The 18,926-nt window shown below is 40.0% G+C and overlaps 2 protein-coding genes across 3 annotated transcripts; both read right to left on the bottom strand.

The window, feature by feature from the left end:
- Nucleotides 1–325: 325 nt before the first annotated feature.
- Nucleotides 326–8,855, bottom strand: LOC110060316 (olfactomedin-like protein 2A). Its single transcript, XM_089283302.1, has 7 exons — nt 8,528–8,855; nt 8,309–8,458; nt 7,249–7,371; nt 6,653–6,769; nt 2,969–3,236; nt 2,340–2,581; nt 326–1,356 (listed from the first exon to the last, which is right to left on the bottom strand). The coding sequence occupies exons 1-7, from the start codon at nt 8,853–8,855 to the stop codon at nt 1,109–1,111; spliced, it is 1,476 nt and encodes a 491-aa protein (XP_089139428.1). The 3' UTR covers nt 326–1,108.
- Nucleotides 8,856–10,799: 1,944 nt separating this feature from the next.
- On the bottom strand, nt 10,800–18,840 carry LOC110060332 (noelin-like). 2 transcript variants are annotated; one of them, XM_089283299.1, is made up of 9 exons: nt 18,774–18,840; nt 18,372–18,619; nt 17,470–17,831; nt 17,239–17,388; nt 16,761–16,883; nt 16,081–16,194; nt 15,038–15,302; nt 13,555–13,796; nt 10,800–11,754 (listed from the first exon to the last, which is right to left on the bottom strand). In XM_089283299.1, exons 3-9 carry the CDS (start codon nt 17,801–17,803, stop codon nt 11,507–11,509), a joined length of 1,476 nt encoding a protein of 491 aa, XP_089139425.1. In that variant the 5' UTR covers nt 17,804–17,831; nt 18,372–18,619; nt 18,774–18,840; the 3' UTR covers nt 10,800–11,506. The 2 variants fall into 2 exon arrangements, with proteins under 2 accessions (XP_089139425.1, XP_089139426.1); XM_089283300.1 differs by having other exon boundaries at nt 11,628–11,754; nt 15,024–15,302.
- Between the last annotated feature and the right edge of the window lie 86 nt (nt 18,841–18,926).

The following is an 18,926-nucleotide window of genomic DNA, read 5'->3' as shown; positions in this document are numbered from 1 at the left end:
GTTAGCAGCAAGCCTCATGCAGATCCTCCCATGAGGTTTTTTTGTTTCAGATTTATTAAATTTGTCACGGAACACTCGACTAAAATCGTCAGAACGATTATGTTAAGACTGGAGGTCGGGAGAAATTAAAATTGTTTACAATCTATTGGGGGGGGGGGGGTTCATTTTATATACATGTGTATATTTTTGAAACTAGTAATAATTATTAATTGTGGTAAAGTTCATTCGATCTGTAGTAAAATGATATTTTTTATCGTATTGTTTACCCAGGAGTGTGGAGAAAGTGGAGTTGTGGGGCGCTCAGTCATGTAGTGTAATAAACAAGTTGCAAAGTTTAACACAACAAGAAGCTTTAATAACTCGACATGATGGCAATTAGCTTAACTTATGGCCGTGGCTAAAACGGTTACCTTCGGTTAACAAGTTAAATGTGGTGCGCACAAACGGATATATGCCTGTAGTCCGGTTCAGTAATAAATCAACTGAGTGGTATAAACATTAGCCTGAGTACCAGGACTTCCCAAGAGGAGGAGAGAGGGGAGAAGGAGATGAACGGAGGAGGTGCTTTTCTTCCTTTTTCCTTCTCTTCGTTTTTACTTGCCTTCTCCTTTTACTTTCGGAATGCCTGATAGATCCTGATACTCAGGCTGTAAAATAAAATGTTTGGTAGCTTATCCTACATTATTTGGTACACTGCAATATTAAATTTTTAGACAGCCGATATTAACATAACATGACATAGTCAAAACCCATGAGAAGCATAGCCATTGATAAAATCGTCAATGTGATGGTCTATTTTTAGAAAATCACTGGTTAAATGCATCTAGCAGTGTTGAAGCCATGAAATGGCTGCTATCATGAATTGCGCATATATACACTAGGTTGTGATGTCAACTTGAAAGTCTGGCAGACTTTTTCCAACTCTGCACTTGTCATGTTCGTTTTTTTTTAAACTTAAGACACTAAAATATAATCTCACGTGCTTTATTCAAGAGCGGAGTGCAAAATACATGGTGAGACAGCTTAGTTTTACAGTCCAGTTACCAGTCCCATGACGACTGGAGTATGTTTTTTGAAAACATTTTCATACTGATTACAGGGTGATTATTCAATTCCAAGTGAGAGAGTAAGTGACTTGGCGCCTGCTGTCCCAGGCGTACAGCAGTCTTTCTCTGGGGTTGTAATCCACCATGGAGTTGTAGCCGTACTGGTTTGTGAACTGTATGTTTGGGTTCCACTGTGTTCCTGTCTTGGTGTCGTAAGCATAGTTGATGGTAGTGGGATTTTGATGGTAGCTGTCGATAAGGTAAATCACTCCACAGACTACAAAGGCATTGCCAATATACCTCATCTGTTCTGCTTCAAACAAAGAAACAAACAAACACGGGCCAACCCAGATATTTAAATGTTTTGCCATGAAGCTATGTTATATGCTATGTTATATTATTCCATTCCACGATACGAGATGTCATGCTTCGACAAGCTATGCTAAGCGATGCCTTGCCGTGATGTGCCGTGCTGCCTTGCCTTCCCGTGGCGTGACATGTCGTTCAATACAATACAACACAATGCAATGCCATGTTCTGTTGCACTGTGCTTCTCTGTACCTCTCTTTGTGCTCTATTTTGGCGACTCCGTGGGGCAAAAATTTAAGTGACGAGTAAAAGGGTGCAACCTGATAGTCCCTGATTGTACCCAGTAATTTATCCAACAAGAGAATTATGCACTCTGTATGTCAAGTCTTTACAATTAAATAATTACTTAATTATGAATGAAATTAGGGTACCTGGCTGCCTGGAATAGCCATATGGACTAGCGATGCCAGGCAGCCGGTTAATATAAAAATATAAATAAAGTACCGGAATGTAAGAGGTGTAAGTATAGCCAAGTAAGTAGTAGATAAATGTTGTACTGTAACTGCGATGTAAATACTGTAGAGAAAGGAATGTAACACAATTGTATGTAGGATGTTTCGTGTAATTATAACTGATGTAGGGAATGTAAGGCTTGTGTTGTAAGTATTTTGCATTGTAAGTAGTTTTTCTTTTCTTTTCGGTCTGTTAGTGTGGAAATAAATAAATAAATTTTTAAAAAAAATTTTAAAAAAATAAATTAGAGGTCGTCAGAACAGCACAAATTCGCACCATAAAGAAAAGACAGACACACACAAAGACAGAAGAAGAGAGAAAGACAACGTTTTTTCCCGAAATCCTGACTTTCTCTATCTGAATCGCTCTCGCCCGTCGTAGCAAATTACTACAGAAAACGTATTAAAGTGGAATTCCAGAGTTTAAATCACGTGAGAGGCTATACTTGGTTTGCTCGTTATTTTTACTTACCCGTAGACACACTGTAGCTCTGTACGATGGCGTCATCATCAATTTTAGATGCATACAGTCGTTTGTTATCCCCAGAATTCCCCCATAATACCCACAATCCCTTCTCGTCGACAGCCAGATCCACTCCACTGCGTCCTCCCCATTGGTAGTAGGTTTGCCTTGGTGTGTATCCGTTGAGAGTGATCTGGGCCACGAGGCTATTTGTGAGCAAGTTATACTTGTCGATATAGTTGGTATTGGCCCTGTGTTTGAGAGACACAACGCAGGAAATTAAAGCCATCAGTAAGATTCAGTTAGATGTAAACCTGATATTAAAATATGACAGAATCGTTCCTCCAAAGAACAAAGAAAAATTAATTTGGAATTCATTAATCAAGAACTATTGTGATTTCCTATCCAAACTACGTGGGTTTCTGAACATGAACAGTTGGCCACACCCTGCCTTTGAGCTAACTAAATGCAATCTTGAGCACCTTTAGCTATCGCCCGGTCAAAACGGCCAGGTCTCGGTTTGAGATTTTCCCGTAAAGACCTCACTCTTGGTTAATAAGTAGTTAGTAATTGCACCGATGATCCGTTCATTTAAAAAGATAAGTGAATTAAAAGTTTTAACAAGTGCAATCTGTTACCTGTTGTAATAGACGTACGATCCATACACCACCGCGCCTGTCCCGTCCCAATAATACGGAAGCGTGTACGTGTTACTCTTCACGCCTGCTTTGAATTTTTCCATGTTTTCAAACTCTTCGACTTTGTTCGAGTGGTAATGCTCCAGGACGAATATGGTGTCATTACCCATAACTCCTAGCGGGTCTTTCATCCAGGCTCCTTGTGTTTTCACTAGCGTGTTGTGAGTGACTGGACTGTCTATGGTCTTGATGGTAGTACAATTACTGACTGCGAAGAAATCAGCAATAGTTTATTACCCAAAAAAATAGTACATTAGACATGTTAGACAAGTAAAACTATCCAATCTCAATTAATGCTCTTTATAGTTTTTATGGTGAGTTTCCTCGCTCGTTTTGATGGGGTGAGAGCTACATTACGCTAGTACGCACCACACGTTCCCTTCCACTTATCCCGCATCGCCTTCCTTATCCCGCATCTCCTTCCTCCTTTTGCCCTTAGTCTCAGTCGTCCTCCTTGCCATCCTCTTTCTCTTCCTTCTCCTCCTCCTTCTTCTCCTTCTACTCCTCCTTCTTCTCATCACCTAGCTTAATGTTGTCGTTGTCATCCACCTCCTCCCTCTCTTGTGCTCCACCACCTACTTTTGCTTTTGCTTTTCCTACTCTTGTTCCTTCTCCAATTCCGCCCCTTTTGCCTTAAGTCTTGTGCTCCTGCTGCTCTTCGTTTTTTCTCCTCTTACGAATGCTTCTCCTCCTCCTCCTCCTCCCCCTCCTACAACTCCTTTTGCAACTGCTCCTCCTCGTAGTAATCCTGCTCTTCCTCCTCCTGTGTCAAGTCCTGCGCATCCCAACCCCTCCAGCTCCTTCACCTACTCCTCCTTCTGCTCCTCTTCCTTCTTCCATCTTCCAACTCACCTGCCACTACTACCCCTGCTGCACCTCTTTCTCCTGTTCCTGCTCCTTCCTATTCTAATGCTGCACCTCCTACCTCTCCTATTTCTCTTTCTGCTCATTCTTCTGCCTTACTCTTCTCCTATTCATTCTCCTGCTCCCTCCGCCCCTGTTCCTGCTCCTGTTCTTCCTACTCCATTTCCTCCTCCTCCTCCTCCTCCTCCTCCTCCTTCTGCTCTCCATATCTCTCTCCATATCTCTCTTCATGTAGTTGCCTTGATTCGTCTGAAGTCCATGCAATCTAGTTTCTTAAAAATTTGCAATATAACACTTATTATATACTGACAGTTTTCACAGCAACTTCCAAAGTATCCCGGTTGACAGTTACAATCGAATCCATTCACTAGATCTGTGCATGATCCACCGTTCTCAAACTCATTAATAATTCATCATGTTTAAACAAAGGAACTCATGACCGTGACAGTGTTTGGATATCTGATCTTAATTAGCATAGATTTTCACGATTTTGTTTCTCCGTTTTCTCCTTAGTTCTGGTTTCGATTGAGAAGATATATCAAACACGTAAGACAGTGTTTGACCACATTTCCAAACACCTCGAAGTTCGTCAAAAATACTCCGCTACGCGTCGTATTTTCAACTCTCTTCTCGGTGTTTGGAAATGTGGTCAAACACGGTCTTTCGTGTTTGATATATTGCTTCAAACAGGGGTCACTTGAACACTCATTTACATTATCTGTAAAAAAAGGGAAATGACATAGAATTCTATCAGAATTGTGGTGTGACAGGATCGAATAGCGGTATAACGTTTTGTCTCAGTTGTGACTCAATCATCACTTTTTTTCTATAATCGAAACTGCCACAAGTTAGAATGTCAAATGTATTTTTATAATTTCTTTTGACAAGTAGAATCGTTCTTGTTGCAGCTTAGATTGGTGTTTGGTTTATTTTTACCAAGCAGGGGATAAGTTACCGCTCTGACTACCTAGCTGGAGTTGTCCCTCACTAGACCCTGGTTCAACTCATCTGTCATGCTTGTAAATAACCAACTGGTCCGCCTCCCGGCAGTTGGGATTTTTAAGCCCATTATGTTTGTTTGAAATATTTGTTTCTTTCAGTTTAAGTGGCATACCTGAGAAGTAGCTAGTTGTAGCTAACCCCATCGACCACTATAAACATTTAACATTTTTTAAACGTTTTTTTCCTCTCTTCTCAGCGAACTAGACTAAGCATTCGGTTTTCCTGAGAGCTGATATCCAAACGCGGAGGACTTAATTTCAGCGGATTAAAGTATAACAACCTTTTACTGGTTAGGTTGAAGATGAATTAGAACTAACTATTTTGCGACAGCATAATCGATCATTATTAAATCCGCAAAACTGCAAGCACAGTTATTTCGCAGCTCCGAGGGTGAATACCGACTGTTTATGTTGTTCTGTGCTCTGTAACGCAATCCTGTCGCGCATTCCTGTTTTTCTTCACCTGACTTAATCACGTGCTCTAAAGCAAGGGACCCCGTCACTCCCCCCTTGAGTGGTCTACCCAGTTGCTCTTACAAGTGCAATTTTGTCCATCTCCAAAGAAGTCAGCTTTACAAGAACAAAGATACGAGCCAGGCAGGTTCTGACAAGTGGCGTTGGCGTGACATACGGGACTTGAGGTTGCACACTCGTCAATGTCTATCAAGGAAATGCAAAACATTCATTAGAGAAGTCATAAATTAAACTGTCCTTACTTTAATCAAGATCAGCTCTTATTCAGTTATTAAAAAGTCGTACGCCATTTTTGTGAGATTGTTCTACTCGTAAATGGAAGTTTAAAAGATTCTTGAACTGAAAACTTTAATCATGATTGCTCTATTTGTTTAACACTTTGACATCATGGAGGACTTTGCACAAGTGTTTTCTAGCCCTCTCCTATTATGTATTCTTGTCTAGCTTTGTCTTTGTCTATCAACTTTATTGGTCACAAAATTACAATATAATTAAAAGAAGAAAAGGACCAATAGGAATTGCGCGAACGGGAAAATAAAGTTACCCATGCGAGGCGCAACCCTAGAAGCTAGTAAGAATGGTGATAGAAAATCTTAAATTTGATAAAAATTACAATAAAATCTAATAATTACTTATAGTTAAAAATTATAGTTAAATCTAATTAATTACAATAGTTTAAGACAAGATGCGGATAATATTAGTCACAGAAAATTAAGAGCGGTGGCAAAGGTAGTTACGGAAGAGGGACCAGGAGCAGGGCATGTCAATATCATAGGTAGTGTCCAGTAAAGTAAAATAAGTGGCGTGCAAAAAATATTTGAATAAACTTGGGCTAGAAAATTTGTCTTGAAAATTTGTCTTCAATTAACTATAAGGACCACAAATGCAAAACTAACGAAGAAATGATCTCCTGTGGCTTTCTCCTTTTCCTTTTCCTGTTCCTTTTCCTACTCTTATCCTCTTTCCCACTCCTACTCACTCGGCCTCCTAGTCATCAATTTTTTGTTCTTGTCCTTCTTCTTCTTTTCGTCGCCTTAACTACCTCTCTCGCTCTCTCAACCACCTCATCCTTCTCTTCTTTGCACTTCTCCTCTTACTATAATGCTACAGCTGCTTCATTTTGTTCCTCTGCCTCGTTCTGTTAACTTTCCTCCTTCTCTCCATTTCTCTCCATAAGACTCGTCTCTTCTTGTCTGAGGTCCCTGCAAGTTACCTCTTTAAACCTTCTAAACTTTCTACCTCTCTAAACTTTCTAAGGTTTCCATAATACTAAAAATATACTGACCGTTTTCACAGCGACTTCCTTGATACCCTGGTAAGCAGCTACAACTGAATCTATTTTCACGATCTATGCATGATCCACCGTTCAAACACGGATCACTGGCACACTCATTTACATCATCTGTAAGAAAAAAGGAAATGAAACGGTAATGGTGTCAGGGTGTGACACGATAAATTGGTATTATGTTTTGTCCCAGTTTTGAGTTTTTTTAGACTCGCTGATCACATGGTTAGTTTGCTAGACTCCAGATCGAGCGGTCTGGGTTCGAGCCCTGGCTGGGAACATTGTGTTGTGTTCTTGGGCAAGACACTCTCACAGTGCCTCTCTCCACCCAGGTGTACAAATGGGTACCAGCCGACTAATTCAATGTCGGGGGTAACCCTGCGATGGACTAACATCTCATCCAGGGGGAGTAGAAATATCCCTAGTCGCTTCTTCGGCCTGATAGGCCACTTTGCAGACTTAACCTTTACCAGTTTGAGTCAATTATGTTTGTTTTATATACGACAATCCCCAAATGTTAAAATGTCAATATCTGAAATTTTAACTACATGTGGCGAGTCTTCACCCTCTAGAATGTTCTACCCAGTTGCTCTTACACGTGCAAGTTTGTCCATCTCCAAAGAAGCCAGCGTTACAAGAACAAAGATAAGAGCCAGGCAGATTCTGACAAGTGGCATTGGCGTGACATACGGGACTTGGGGCATTGCACTCGTCAACATCTATCAAGGAAATGCAAACCTTTAAATATAGCAAACGATAATTACGAGCAAAATAACAGCCACATAGCGAACAGTGATTTTAAAGCCTAATTCGCTCTGAAAAATGAAAAGTGAAATATACTTGAAAAACGTCGTGTGGGTGTTTTTGAAGTTAATTCGAAGCAATCCTCTTTTACACATTTAAGCCTTTTTGGATAGTTCAGATAATTCCTTGATCAGTCGGTCATCCCTAAAACTGCCCAAGGGACAGACCATTATTTTTTTGAGGGAGGAGTTGGGGTGGTGGGAGGGGGGCTCTTGGACAGTTTAAAAAGAAAACATCCTGGAGAACAAAAACTGCTAAAAAAAATCTTGCAAGGGAGCCATGGGGAAATACTCGAACAACAGTGCTTTCTACCATCCAGGTCTTAATTTTGATATTAAAAAATCTTGCACAAGCTATTGCCCACCAAAAAAAAGGTCATGTTCAACCTAAGGGTGAGAAAAAGTTTTCATGCCCCAGAAAATTGCCCTAACGCCAACCCCCGGTAAAAAAAAATAATAATAATGGTTCGTCCCTAAAATTATGTGAACAAGGTAGCGCCTTACATGAAAAGAGTCACCCCGTGGTAAAACGTGGGCCTTTTCCGTAGGATTATACAAGGTGTAAATCCAAGTTATTTCATGAACTGGGACTTCATTTCCTTGATTTTCTAGAGTTATCTTCGATTGAAGCGCCCCTTCTTTCTATTTCGACTTTGAATCGAGATCTTAATTAAAAGTACGAAATTATAGGAAAAGAGATAAAAAAAAGGGGGGTTTCTTCTCTCATACGGCATTCATTTATGGGTGGTTGTCATGCTCTCTAGAACATTGTGGCCATAACTGATTTTTAGCATATTGCTGAAAGACCGCTAATTTATGTAATCTCAAAAACAGATCAATTTTAAGACGTTACCTTCGGTGTCCATGTCACAGTGAGTGAGCACAGATTTTCCTGTTTTATACTCGTCAAACCAGTATTTGCCACTGACCGCTTGTCCGCCTTCACTCGCCTTGATCTCTGTACAGGTTTCAGCTGGCAGCCCAGGAATTGAACCGAGAGGGACTGGAAAGAAAAACAGGGGATATCATTTTCCCAGGCATAGCTGGGTGAACTTTTTAATTATTGCCTCACCTCTATTCCTGTCTCGTCTAAAATAATATCTGTCGGTGTTAGACACAAAATCCTCAGGTCTTGCTTCTTTGGTACGATTGTTGAGCTCACACAGAGACTGGGAAATGACGTAATTAAAACTCTGACACGTGATCTCCTGATGACACGCCTGTAAGCACTCATATCCGAATGATACATGAATTGTTTTAAAGACGTGTCGCTGAAGCATCATCCACGAGGTGGAATATTCAGTTCTGCCGCCCGGGCATTGTTGAGTGGCCGCTTCTTGAAATGATTCACCCATAACAAGTAGAACTGGGAATAACAGAAGGCCTGTAGTGACGCCCATTCGATCAGTTCTCGTCAGCATAAGAAGCCTGAAATCAAATATATGCCATTGAACTAATGTGAGTTCTGTAAAGGGGAAATATCGGACTTATTCGTTTTCGCAAGTTTTTGCAACTGGACTCGAAATTTCTAAGTGAAATTTACGCAATCAACTTAAATTATATATTGATGAAAATAAACTTCATCCTTGCAATTAATTTCTCCGATTATCCCCTTCCTTCTTCTATTGTATTTGTTTTGCAAAATAGCCATTATGCAGCATAATTCACGATAACCATTTGCATTGTACGAAAAAGTGCATAAGTTTTAGGAATTGAGAATCTAGGCCATAATTCATGAATATGGCTCATTTTCAAGACATGAATTTAAAAACGTGTTCCAACTTAGGAGCCGGCAGACGGTTAGTATCTTCAAGACCAAGAGATAATCCTGATTTCGGAAGCACGAAGTGAGGATTACTGGTTCTCTTTCTGAATAAAATGCTGGTGAGTCCATCACACGTTTTAACCAGCATTAGTCTGGATTTCCCCGGTATTCTGACCTATACACCTTATTGGTACTGCAGGAGTTGAATTGAATTGCCCAAGAGCACAAGGCAATCGTGAAGAAACTTATGTGACTGACCACACTCGAAATGACGACTTACTGTTCTCAAGGCCCTAACTCAGAATGGTCCACCACATCGGTTTCACGAAAGTAAAAACGTTTTTGTTCATGTAAACTGCAAGCTTCTACATTGGACAGTTTCTCGAGAAAGAAGACAGAGCAACTAAGTCGAAATGGATCTACCCTAAACAGATCTGTGCATTGGGATGTAGATGTAAAAACAAACAAAATGAAATCTAAAATCCTGTTAGCTTGTTTCTGAACTAACAAACTCACGAGGGCAAAAAATAGTACAATGAAAATCAAAAGAGAACCTCTCTTAAATCAGCAATTCTGTCCTGGGATAGTCATTCTGTAAAATTCCCAAGTTATCTACTTTCGAAGTGTTAATAATAAACCAGTTTGTTAGTTTTCTCTGTTGTAAAGAGCTAAGCTCTAGTCCAACGGATCGTGAAATCTAATTGGTCGGTCTTATTAGTTTAATTACACTAAAAACGCACACAATTTAATTAAAGATGAAGCTTAAGTGAAATGATCATTAATTTTAATATTTTTTTACAATCGCCGTTCTAACTCAGTGGGTTATACTGCTGTGCATGCACGTGTGCAGCAAAGCGAGTAATCAGGTGAAATCGATTAATTAGTATCACCTTTCAATGTATTTTTTTTAGTGAAAGGAAGATTTTAAATTCTGAATGCAAAGACGACTAAAGCAGAATCGTGTTAAAAATAAAACTTAAAACCACCTCAGAGCTATGTAGTTTCCTTTAGAAATCAAAGGCGGCAATCAAAGTTTGCGTCCGGCCTACTTCGTTAACTTCACACTGTCTCTTCTTTCAGATACAATAAGAGAACCTGGGTAGGGGTGCTAGAATCTTAGTTGCCGTTAATTTTTCGGCTTATTCTCAGCTATCAGTTAGCATTTCAGCTCGTTTACAAGCTCAGTAAATTTTGCAGATCTCAGATCTCAGCTACCAGCCATTTCTTAACCGGACAGTTAAAAATTTTTATAAAATTGTCAGCTATCAACAAACCCCATGCAGCATCCTCCCGTGACGTTCTTTTTTTATTGATAAATTTGTCACTGAACACACCTGACGGAGACTAAAATTGTCAGAACGATTACGTCAAGAGCGGAGGTTGAGAAAAAAATTATTCCCAATCTATTGGGGGAATCACATTATGTATTTAATTTTAAAACAAGTAACAGTCATAGATTAGTAACTCGACTTAGATCTGTAGTAAGATAGTATATTTCTTTGTTTTGATTACCCAAAAATACTCAGAGAAAGTGGAGTTGTGGGGCGCTATCATGTAGTGTAATAAACCAGTTGCAAAGTTTGACTCAACAAGAAGCTTTAATAACTCAACATGTTGGCAATTAATTAGCTTAACGTTTGGCCGTGGCTAAAACGGTTACCTTCGGTTGACAAGTTAAATGTGGTGCGTACAAACAGATATATGCCTGTAGTTCGGCTCAGTAATGAATCAACTGAGTGGTGTAAAAATTAGCCTGAGTATCAGGGCCTCCCGAGAAGACGGGAGAGGAGAGGAGAAGAGAAACGGAGGAAGTGCTTCTCTTCCTTTTCCTTTCCTTCGTTTTTGCTTCCCCTCTCCTTTTACTTTCGAAATCCCTGATACTAAAGTTGTAAAATAAATGTCTGGTAGCTTATCTTACATTAATATTAACATACCATTACATAGTCAGAACCCATGAGACCCATAGTCATTGATAAAATCGTCAATATGGTGGTCTATTTTTTATCAAAATCACTGGCTAAATGCGTAAAACAGTGTCAAAGCCATGAAACGCCTGCTATCATGAATTGCGCATATAATTGAAAGTGTGGCAGACTTTTTCCAACTCTCTTTTAAAACTTAAGACACGAAAATATAATCTCACTAAAAGATCTAATTACAACTTTTTTCCCCGTCAATAATTAACATGTTATGCAATATAATCGCCATGATATGGTCTCTATTACAAGTATGCATGTTTTGCAACAAGCCAACCAGCTACCCGTGACTTGTTTCTAGCTCCTTGATTCAATTCCAAGTGAGAGAGTAAGTGACTTGGCGCCTGCTGTCCCAGGCGTACAGCAGTCTTTCTCTGGGGTTGTAATCCACCATGGAGTTGTAGCCGTACTGGTTTGAAAACTGTATGTTTGGGCTCCACTGTGTTCCTGTCTTGGTGTCATAAGCATAGTTGATGGTAGTGGGATTTTGATTGTAATCATCGATAAGGTAAATCACTCCACATGCCACAAAGGCATTGCCAATCGTCCCCATCTGTTCTGTTTAAAACAAAGAAACAAACATACAAACTTTACAAACTTATTGATGCTCCCTATGTGGGTTTTTCAGCTCAATACAATTACAATTATTAAGTCAATTACAAATACAAATTTAAATTTAAATTAATCAAGAATATAGGTACAATAATATTATAATTACAATAAGTATATCAAGAATATTACAAATATATATATATCTAAAATAAAATAAAATAAAATTAACCTAATAGAACATTTGCAAAATGACGCCTAAAATTCTTGGGGCATTTTAAGGACTTAATATTATTATTCCAAGAGTTCCAGAGTTTGGCTCCTCTGAAAGCAAAAGAGCGCTGCCCTGTTGACAGGCGACATAAGGGTATGTCCAAGGCACCAGACGATCGAGTTTGTCTATTATGGACTTGGGAACGTAGTTTGAAAAACAAAACAAACAGAGGAAAACCCATATTCGTAAATATTATGCCATAAAGCCATGCTACATACTACGTTATCTTATGTCATTTTATGCTATGCAGCCTATGCTAGTGCCATGCTAATACGCTACACTATGTTGGGCTACGCTTTTCAGCGCTACGCTATGTTATGCCATGCTATGTACCAGTAAACTAGCTATTCTAGTATGCCATGTTATGCCCTGCTATGCTCTGCTATGCTATGCCTTGCTGCGCATGCTACACTATCAAACTAGCTATGCTAGTATGTCACCCTATGCCAGGCTATGCTATTCCTTGCTGTGCATGCTATACTATTAAACTAGCTATTCTGGTATGCCATGCTATGCTATGGTATGCTATGCTATACTATGTTATGCTATGCCATGCTATTTTTTGCCGTGCTATACTATTAAACTAGCTATTCTAGTATGCCATGCTATGCATGCTATGCTATGCTATGTTATGCCAAGCTATGTTTTTCTGTAGTAAACTACCTATGCTATTATGCCATCCTATGCATGCTACGCTATCCTATGTTATGCCGTGCTATGTTTTTCTGTAGTAAACTAGCTATATTAGTATGTCATCCTATGCCATGCTCCCGTGTGAGTAATACTTTTATGTGATTGCCTGGCTGCACTGCTCTTTACCGTGCCTAAATTTGACATTAACCAGTAGCCGTGTCACTGTCTTGATCTCTTGCGATATCAAGTCAGTGGCTTGATACGGCTAGAATATCATGGCCACTTAGCCCATTTTACGGGAAATACATAATCGTCCCGGGAGGGACGGGGCTGCTCGTCGGAAATTTTTAAAAGAACCCCTGAGAGGTACCAACATCCTGTTTTGTGGGCGTAGCCAAAATACGGAGAACTTGGTCATTTCACGTTGTTGTTTTGCGGAGGACGGCAACTGAAATGAACAAGGATTCAAAGCTCTCTCTTAAGTACACCACGACGGCAACAGCATGCCCAACGAAAACGTCGCTAAACAAAAGGTTTAATCAGCAAAACAATGGCTGTGCTCGTGTGTTATAATTCTTGGTACATTTCTTTGCCGCCATCCGCAAAACAACAACGTGAAATGACCAAAATCTGCATATTTTGGATAACGTGGACCACAACGGCATATATTTCGCATTTCGTTTTGGAATTGATCGCTGGCATTATATGTTTAGTTTGAGCGGGGTTTTTTGACAGATTTGCGCACTGAACAGGTTCAAATAGTTACGAAATTCGGGGTAAATTATAAATCTATTTTTAACTGGGTGTCATCCCTGGCGTCGCTATTGTCAGTGCTTAGGTCTCTGATATACGCTGTCGTATTACCATGTTATAAACTCATTTCACGCATCATTTGTTCTCACCTTTAGACAAACTGTAGGTCTGGACTATGACGTCATTATCAATTTTAGATGCATACAGTCGCTGGTTATCCCCAGAATTCCCCCATAATACCCACAGTCCCTGCTCGTCGACAGCCAGGTCCACTCCACTGTACCCTCCCCATTGGTAATTGGGTCCCCTTGGTGTGTATCCGCTGAGAGTGATCCGGGCCACGAGGCTATTTGTGAGCAAATTATACTTGTCGATATAATTGGTACCGGCCCTGTGTTTGAGGGATAAGACACAGCAAGGCCATCAGTATGATGTCAACTTAGATTAGTTTAAATCATCCGCTTAGAATTAAAATGCAATTACAGGATCGTTCATCCTAAGAGACGAAGGAAAAAAGAATAAATTGGAATTCATAAATCAAGAACCGTGGCGATTTTCTCTCTAAACTGGGTTTGTGAACACGAACCAGCCCTTGATAGGAACTATGTAATATAATGAAGCAACTTAAGGCGGGGATACACATGAATTTAAGTGAAATTTTAGGAAGTTTAAAGAGGGATTAAAAGGATAAAAAGGGGTTTGGAACACCACCTGACAGTTGATTGCCCCAAAAGGGCACCCCGGGTTGGTGGGCAACTGTTTGGTGTACGTCTACCAATTTCTAACTTCAAATTCTAATTCTAAAACAACATCAAATCTTCAAAATTTCCTATTTCCATAAATTTTACTAATCCTTTGAGAAAAACTATTCATCCCCAAATATACCCAAAAATCACCAAAAAATTTACAAAACAGCCCAAAACGTAGCTATGTGAAATGAGCAGAGAGATTTTTCACAGCTTGAAACGAGAACGAGATATTTGCATTCAAACCATAATACCCAACAAAAATATGGCCTTCATTTTAACCCCCGTCTTAAGCCTCCTATCAAATGCCATTGACTGAACGTTATCATAACGAACTGAACGTTCCAAAACCGCTCAAATAGCAAAATTTCGAACTTTGAAGCTTTGAAAACTTCAGCAATGCCGAGATTTTCTAGCTAAAGTTTGCAGAAATTTTTAGAAGATTACGAGCTTATGAATTTACTGTAACGCTTTTCTTTTCTGTAGTGCAAGTAAGTACTAGAAATACGTTAAAATGTTAAGTATACATTAACAACAATTAGATAAACCTGTTTGTAGGCGGGGCTTCCAAGTTAGTTTCAGATAATATAGGTCGATTGCTTCCCATTTTCACTTAGACTGCTTGCGAGTTGTTTCTCTCTTATAAATTGCAAAGTGAGCACGGAAGGAAGGTGCGAGGGACTGGTGTACACATTTTTCGCACGTTCAGTGATTTTGGGAGTAAACAACTCCAAAAGAGCAAAAATTTGCAGAGATTTGCGTTACTTCTGACTCCTTCCAAATTAGCAGAACTGTTATAAAGTGAAATTTTAGTAATTGTAACCTTTATCTGTCCATCTAAAAAGATATGCCTCTAGAGCCTTTACCTTTACCTTTAATCCCGTACCTGTTGTAATAAAGGTATGATCCATACACCACCGCGCCTGTCCCGTCCCGATAATGCGGAAGCGTGTACTTGTTACTCTTCACGCCTGCTTTGAATTTCCCCATGTTTTCAAACTCTTCGACTTTGTCCGAGTGGTAATTCTCCAGGACGAATATGGTGTCATTACCCATGACTCCTAGCGGGTCTTTCATCCAGGCTCCTTGTGTTGTCGCTAGCGTGTTGTGGGTGATTGGGCTGTTCACACTCTTGATAGTAGTACAGGTGACTGCGGAGAAATCAATAATTGTTTTCATTACCCAAGAAATATTCCATCCCTAATTATTGCTCGATATTTTCCCTAGAGAGTTACATATCTCTTTGTTTTGTTTTGTTTTGTTCTGTTTTGTTTTGTTTTGTTTTGTTTTGTTTTGTTTTGTTTTGTTTTGTTTTGTTTTGTTTTGGTAGGGGAGCATGGACATGTTCCCGTCCACTCTGCCCTTGTCAACTCCTCTTTCGCCTTTTACTCTTCTTCCTTCCAGTCTGTTGTCTTCTCCTCCTTCTCTTTCTCTCGGTCGCCCTCCTTATCATTCGATCCTCCTCTCTTCTTCGAGCTTCCTTCTCAGAATCTTCTTTTTAGCACCTTAGCTTCTTTCTTGTCGCCCACGTCCTCCTTTTCTTCTTTTGGCTCCTTCTGCTCCTCTTGATCCTGCCACTGTTGCTGCTGTTGCTCTTACTCCTACTCCCGAGCCTCTTCTTCTCTTCGATCTTATGCCAGCTTCTGTTCATCCGAGTGCTCCTGTTCCTTCTCCTTCTACTTCGATCATCCTGCCGCGGCTGCTCTTCCTTCCTTCCTTCCTCTACTCTTCCTGCTCATGCCTGTTCTCTTTATCCTCTTCCACCCTACCCTTCTTTCCCTTCTCCTTCTCCTGTTCCTCTTCCTCCCGCTCCTCTTGCTGCCCATTCAAATCTGTGTCCATCAAATCATCTTGTCTCGTCTTGACTTGTCTGAGTTCCATGCAACCTAGATTTTTAAACTTGCAATAAAATACGTAGTATGTACTGACCGTTTTCACAGCGACTTCCTTTGTATCCCGAGGGACAGCTGCAATTGAATCCATTAACACGATCCAAACATGTTCCACCGTTCAAACAGGGGTTGCTGGAACACTCATTTACATCTGAACAAAAACAAGAAATAACACGTACTGCATTGCAATCACAGATCAAATTCATTCTATCCGTATGACAGGATCAGTCATGACGCTATTTTTTAAATTTCTGTCTCAGTCATAAGTCGATTTCGTTCGTTTAATAAACAAAATTCCCTACATGTCAAAATTTCAATATTTATATAATTTTTTTTTGATAAGACGAATTGTTGTCGTTGCGGCTTAGATTGGCGCGTTGTTTATTTTTTCGAAGCAGATAATAAGTTTATCTCTCTCTCTGAAAAGTTGATCTCAGCGGATTAGAATACATAGCAAGCGTTCATTGGTTAAATTGAAGTTCAATTTTAACTACCTACATCGGGCCAGCGTACTAGGACATGATTAAGTCAGCTATCGCCACGAACACCTGTCATATTACAACGGGCATTGCCCTCGGTAACGTAATAACTACTGTCACGCATCCTGTTTTTTCACGTGACCTAATCACGCGCTCTAAAGCAAACAATTTCATTTTCCTGCGAACCACAAAACACCAAGTCACGCCCCACTTGGGTGTTCTACCCAGTTACTCTTACAAGAGCAAGTTTTTCCATCTCCAGTGAAGCCAGTTTTACAAGAGCAAAGATACGAGCCAAGCTGGCTCTGACAAATAGCATTGACGTCACATACGGGGCTTGAGGCTTTGCACTCGTCAACATCTATCAAGGAATACAAACCATGCTTATTAGTTTAGGATTTAACTTTCGCTTTTCTTAAGTGGCATAGATTCTTATAGCTAACAAATGCGCTTTCTTGCACAAACTGAAGAATAATATAAAGCAATTATTCCAGTCCATGAACTCTCCCTTCCCCGCGCTATAAAAGGGTTGAACCCGGGCGGGGTCAGAGGTCAGAGTTTTTTCTTTTGGAAGGGGCGGGCGGCCCCTGAGGATTAGTTTGAGGAGGGGTTCAACCTCTGTATAGTGCGAGGAAGGGAGAGTTCAGGAACTTTACTATAAAGTAATTAAGGATCAAAACTGAAGAAATATCTTAAGATGTATTTTAAAACGTTACCTTCGGTGTCCATGTCACAATGAGTGAGCGCAGATTTTCCTGTTTTATACTTGTCAAACCAGTATTTGCCACTGACCGCTTGTCCGCCTTCACTCGTCTTGATCTCGGTACAGGTTTCAGCTGGCAGCTCGGGAATTGAACCGAGAGGGACTGGAAAGGAAGACAGTCATAACATTCTCCAGCTGTCAGAGTTGTGTTCAATTACTGAGAAACCTTTCATTATTGCCTCACCTCTGTTCCTGTCTCGTCTAAAATAATATCTGTCGGTGTTAGGCACAAAATCCTCAGGCCTTGCTTCTTTGGTGCGATTGTTGAGCTCACACGCAGACTGAGAAATGACGTAATTAAAACTCTGACACGTGATCTCCTGATGACACGCCTGTAAGCACTCATATCCGAATGATACATGAATTGTTTTAAAGACGTGTCGCTCAAGCATCATTCCCGAAGTAGAATATTCAGCACCGCCACCTGGACATTGCAATTGTTGAGTGGCCGCTCCTTGAAATAATTCAACGATAACAAGTAGAAATGGGAAGCAAAGGAGGCCTGTAATGACAGCCATTCGATCTGTTCACGTCAGTATTGGACGCCTGAAAACAAAATATAGTTACTGAATGAGCGTGAAGTCGCCCGCCAAAGTTAAGCAGTTATTTACGTTTTTCTAGGCCGTCCTCGCGAACGTTAAACCTTAGCTGGTACCAACTATAAACCCAAATATTTTGTATGCCATGTTTTGAAAAACCAATCACCAAAAAAAAAACTTGCCAGTGTTGTCTCCTTGCAATTACTTTCTCTGATTATCCCCTTTCTTCCTGTTCTGTATTTGTTTCGCAAAAATAGCAATTACGCGTGTTTCACGATAAGCTTTTTGCATCGCACAAATAGTTGCGTCCGTTTCGATTGGGAATCTGAATCCACGCTTTAATTATGGCTTATTTTCTAGACATGAATTTGAAAGTGTACTCCAACTAAAGAATCGATGCAGGTAGTCAGTCGTGTCTGCATGGCCTGCAGATTTTACTGATTTCTGAAGTACGAAGTGAAGATAACTGTTTTTTTGCTCTGAATGAGATGCTCGTGAGTCTGTCACAGATTTTACCTGGAATTCGGGTTATCATTAACACACGCACCTTACTACGTCAGTTCTAAAACGTCTGCAATTGCCCAAAAGCAGAAGGCGATCGTAAAGAAACGTAAGTGTAACTGGCTGCACACGTCCGTTGGGTGTCCCTGAATGCCGACTTCCTGCTGTCAATGCGTTAAACTATGCATTCCCGATTGGGTTCTTGTACATGTAAGCTGCAAGCTTCTGCATTGGCGAGTTTCTCGAGAAAGATGACGGAGCAACTAAGTCGAAGTGGATCTACTCTAAATAGATCTATCCATTTGGGTGTATATGAAAAAACAAATAAAAATTGAAACGAAATTTAAATTCCTGTTGAATTGATTCTAAACTAGAGTGCACTAACAATACCAACAACAAAATAGAACACCGAAAATAAATAATAAAAATTAAGGAAAACCTCTCTAACCAGCAATTCAGTTCTGGTATAGATCGCCCAGCCTGTCTCTAACAAGCACTTCTGTAAATTAAATTCCCGTTATTTACTTTTGAAAATGTAAATTACCGTTTTGAAGGGCAGAGAACAGGTTGTTCGCATTTCTTTATGTCGATTGATGATAAG

This window comes from Orbicella faveolata, unplaced genomic scaffold (genome assembly GCF_042242905.1).
Source record: "Orbicella faveolata isolate gen_17 unplaced genomic scaffold, um_ofav_v1 contig_12, whole genome shotgun sequence".
Taxonomy (NCBI): domain Eukaryota; kingdom Metazoa; phylum Cnidaria; class Anthozoa; order Scleractinia; family Merulinidae; genus Orbicella; species Orbicella faveolata.
This window is presented reverse-complemented; position numbering and strand designations above follow the sequence as displayed.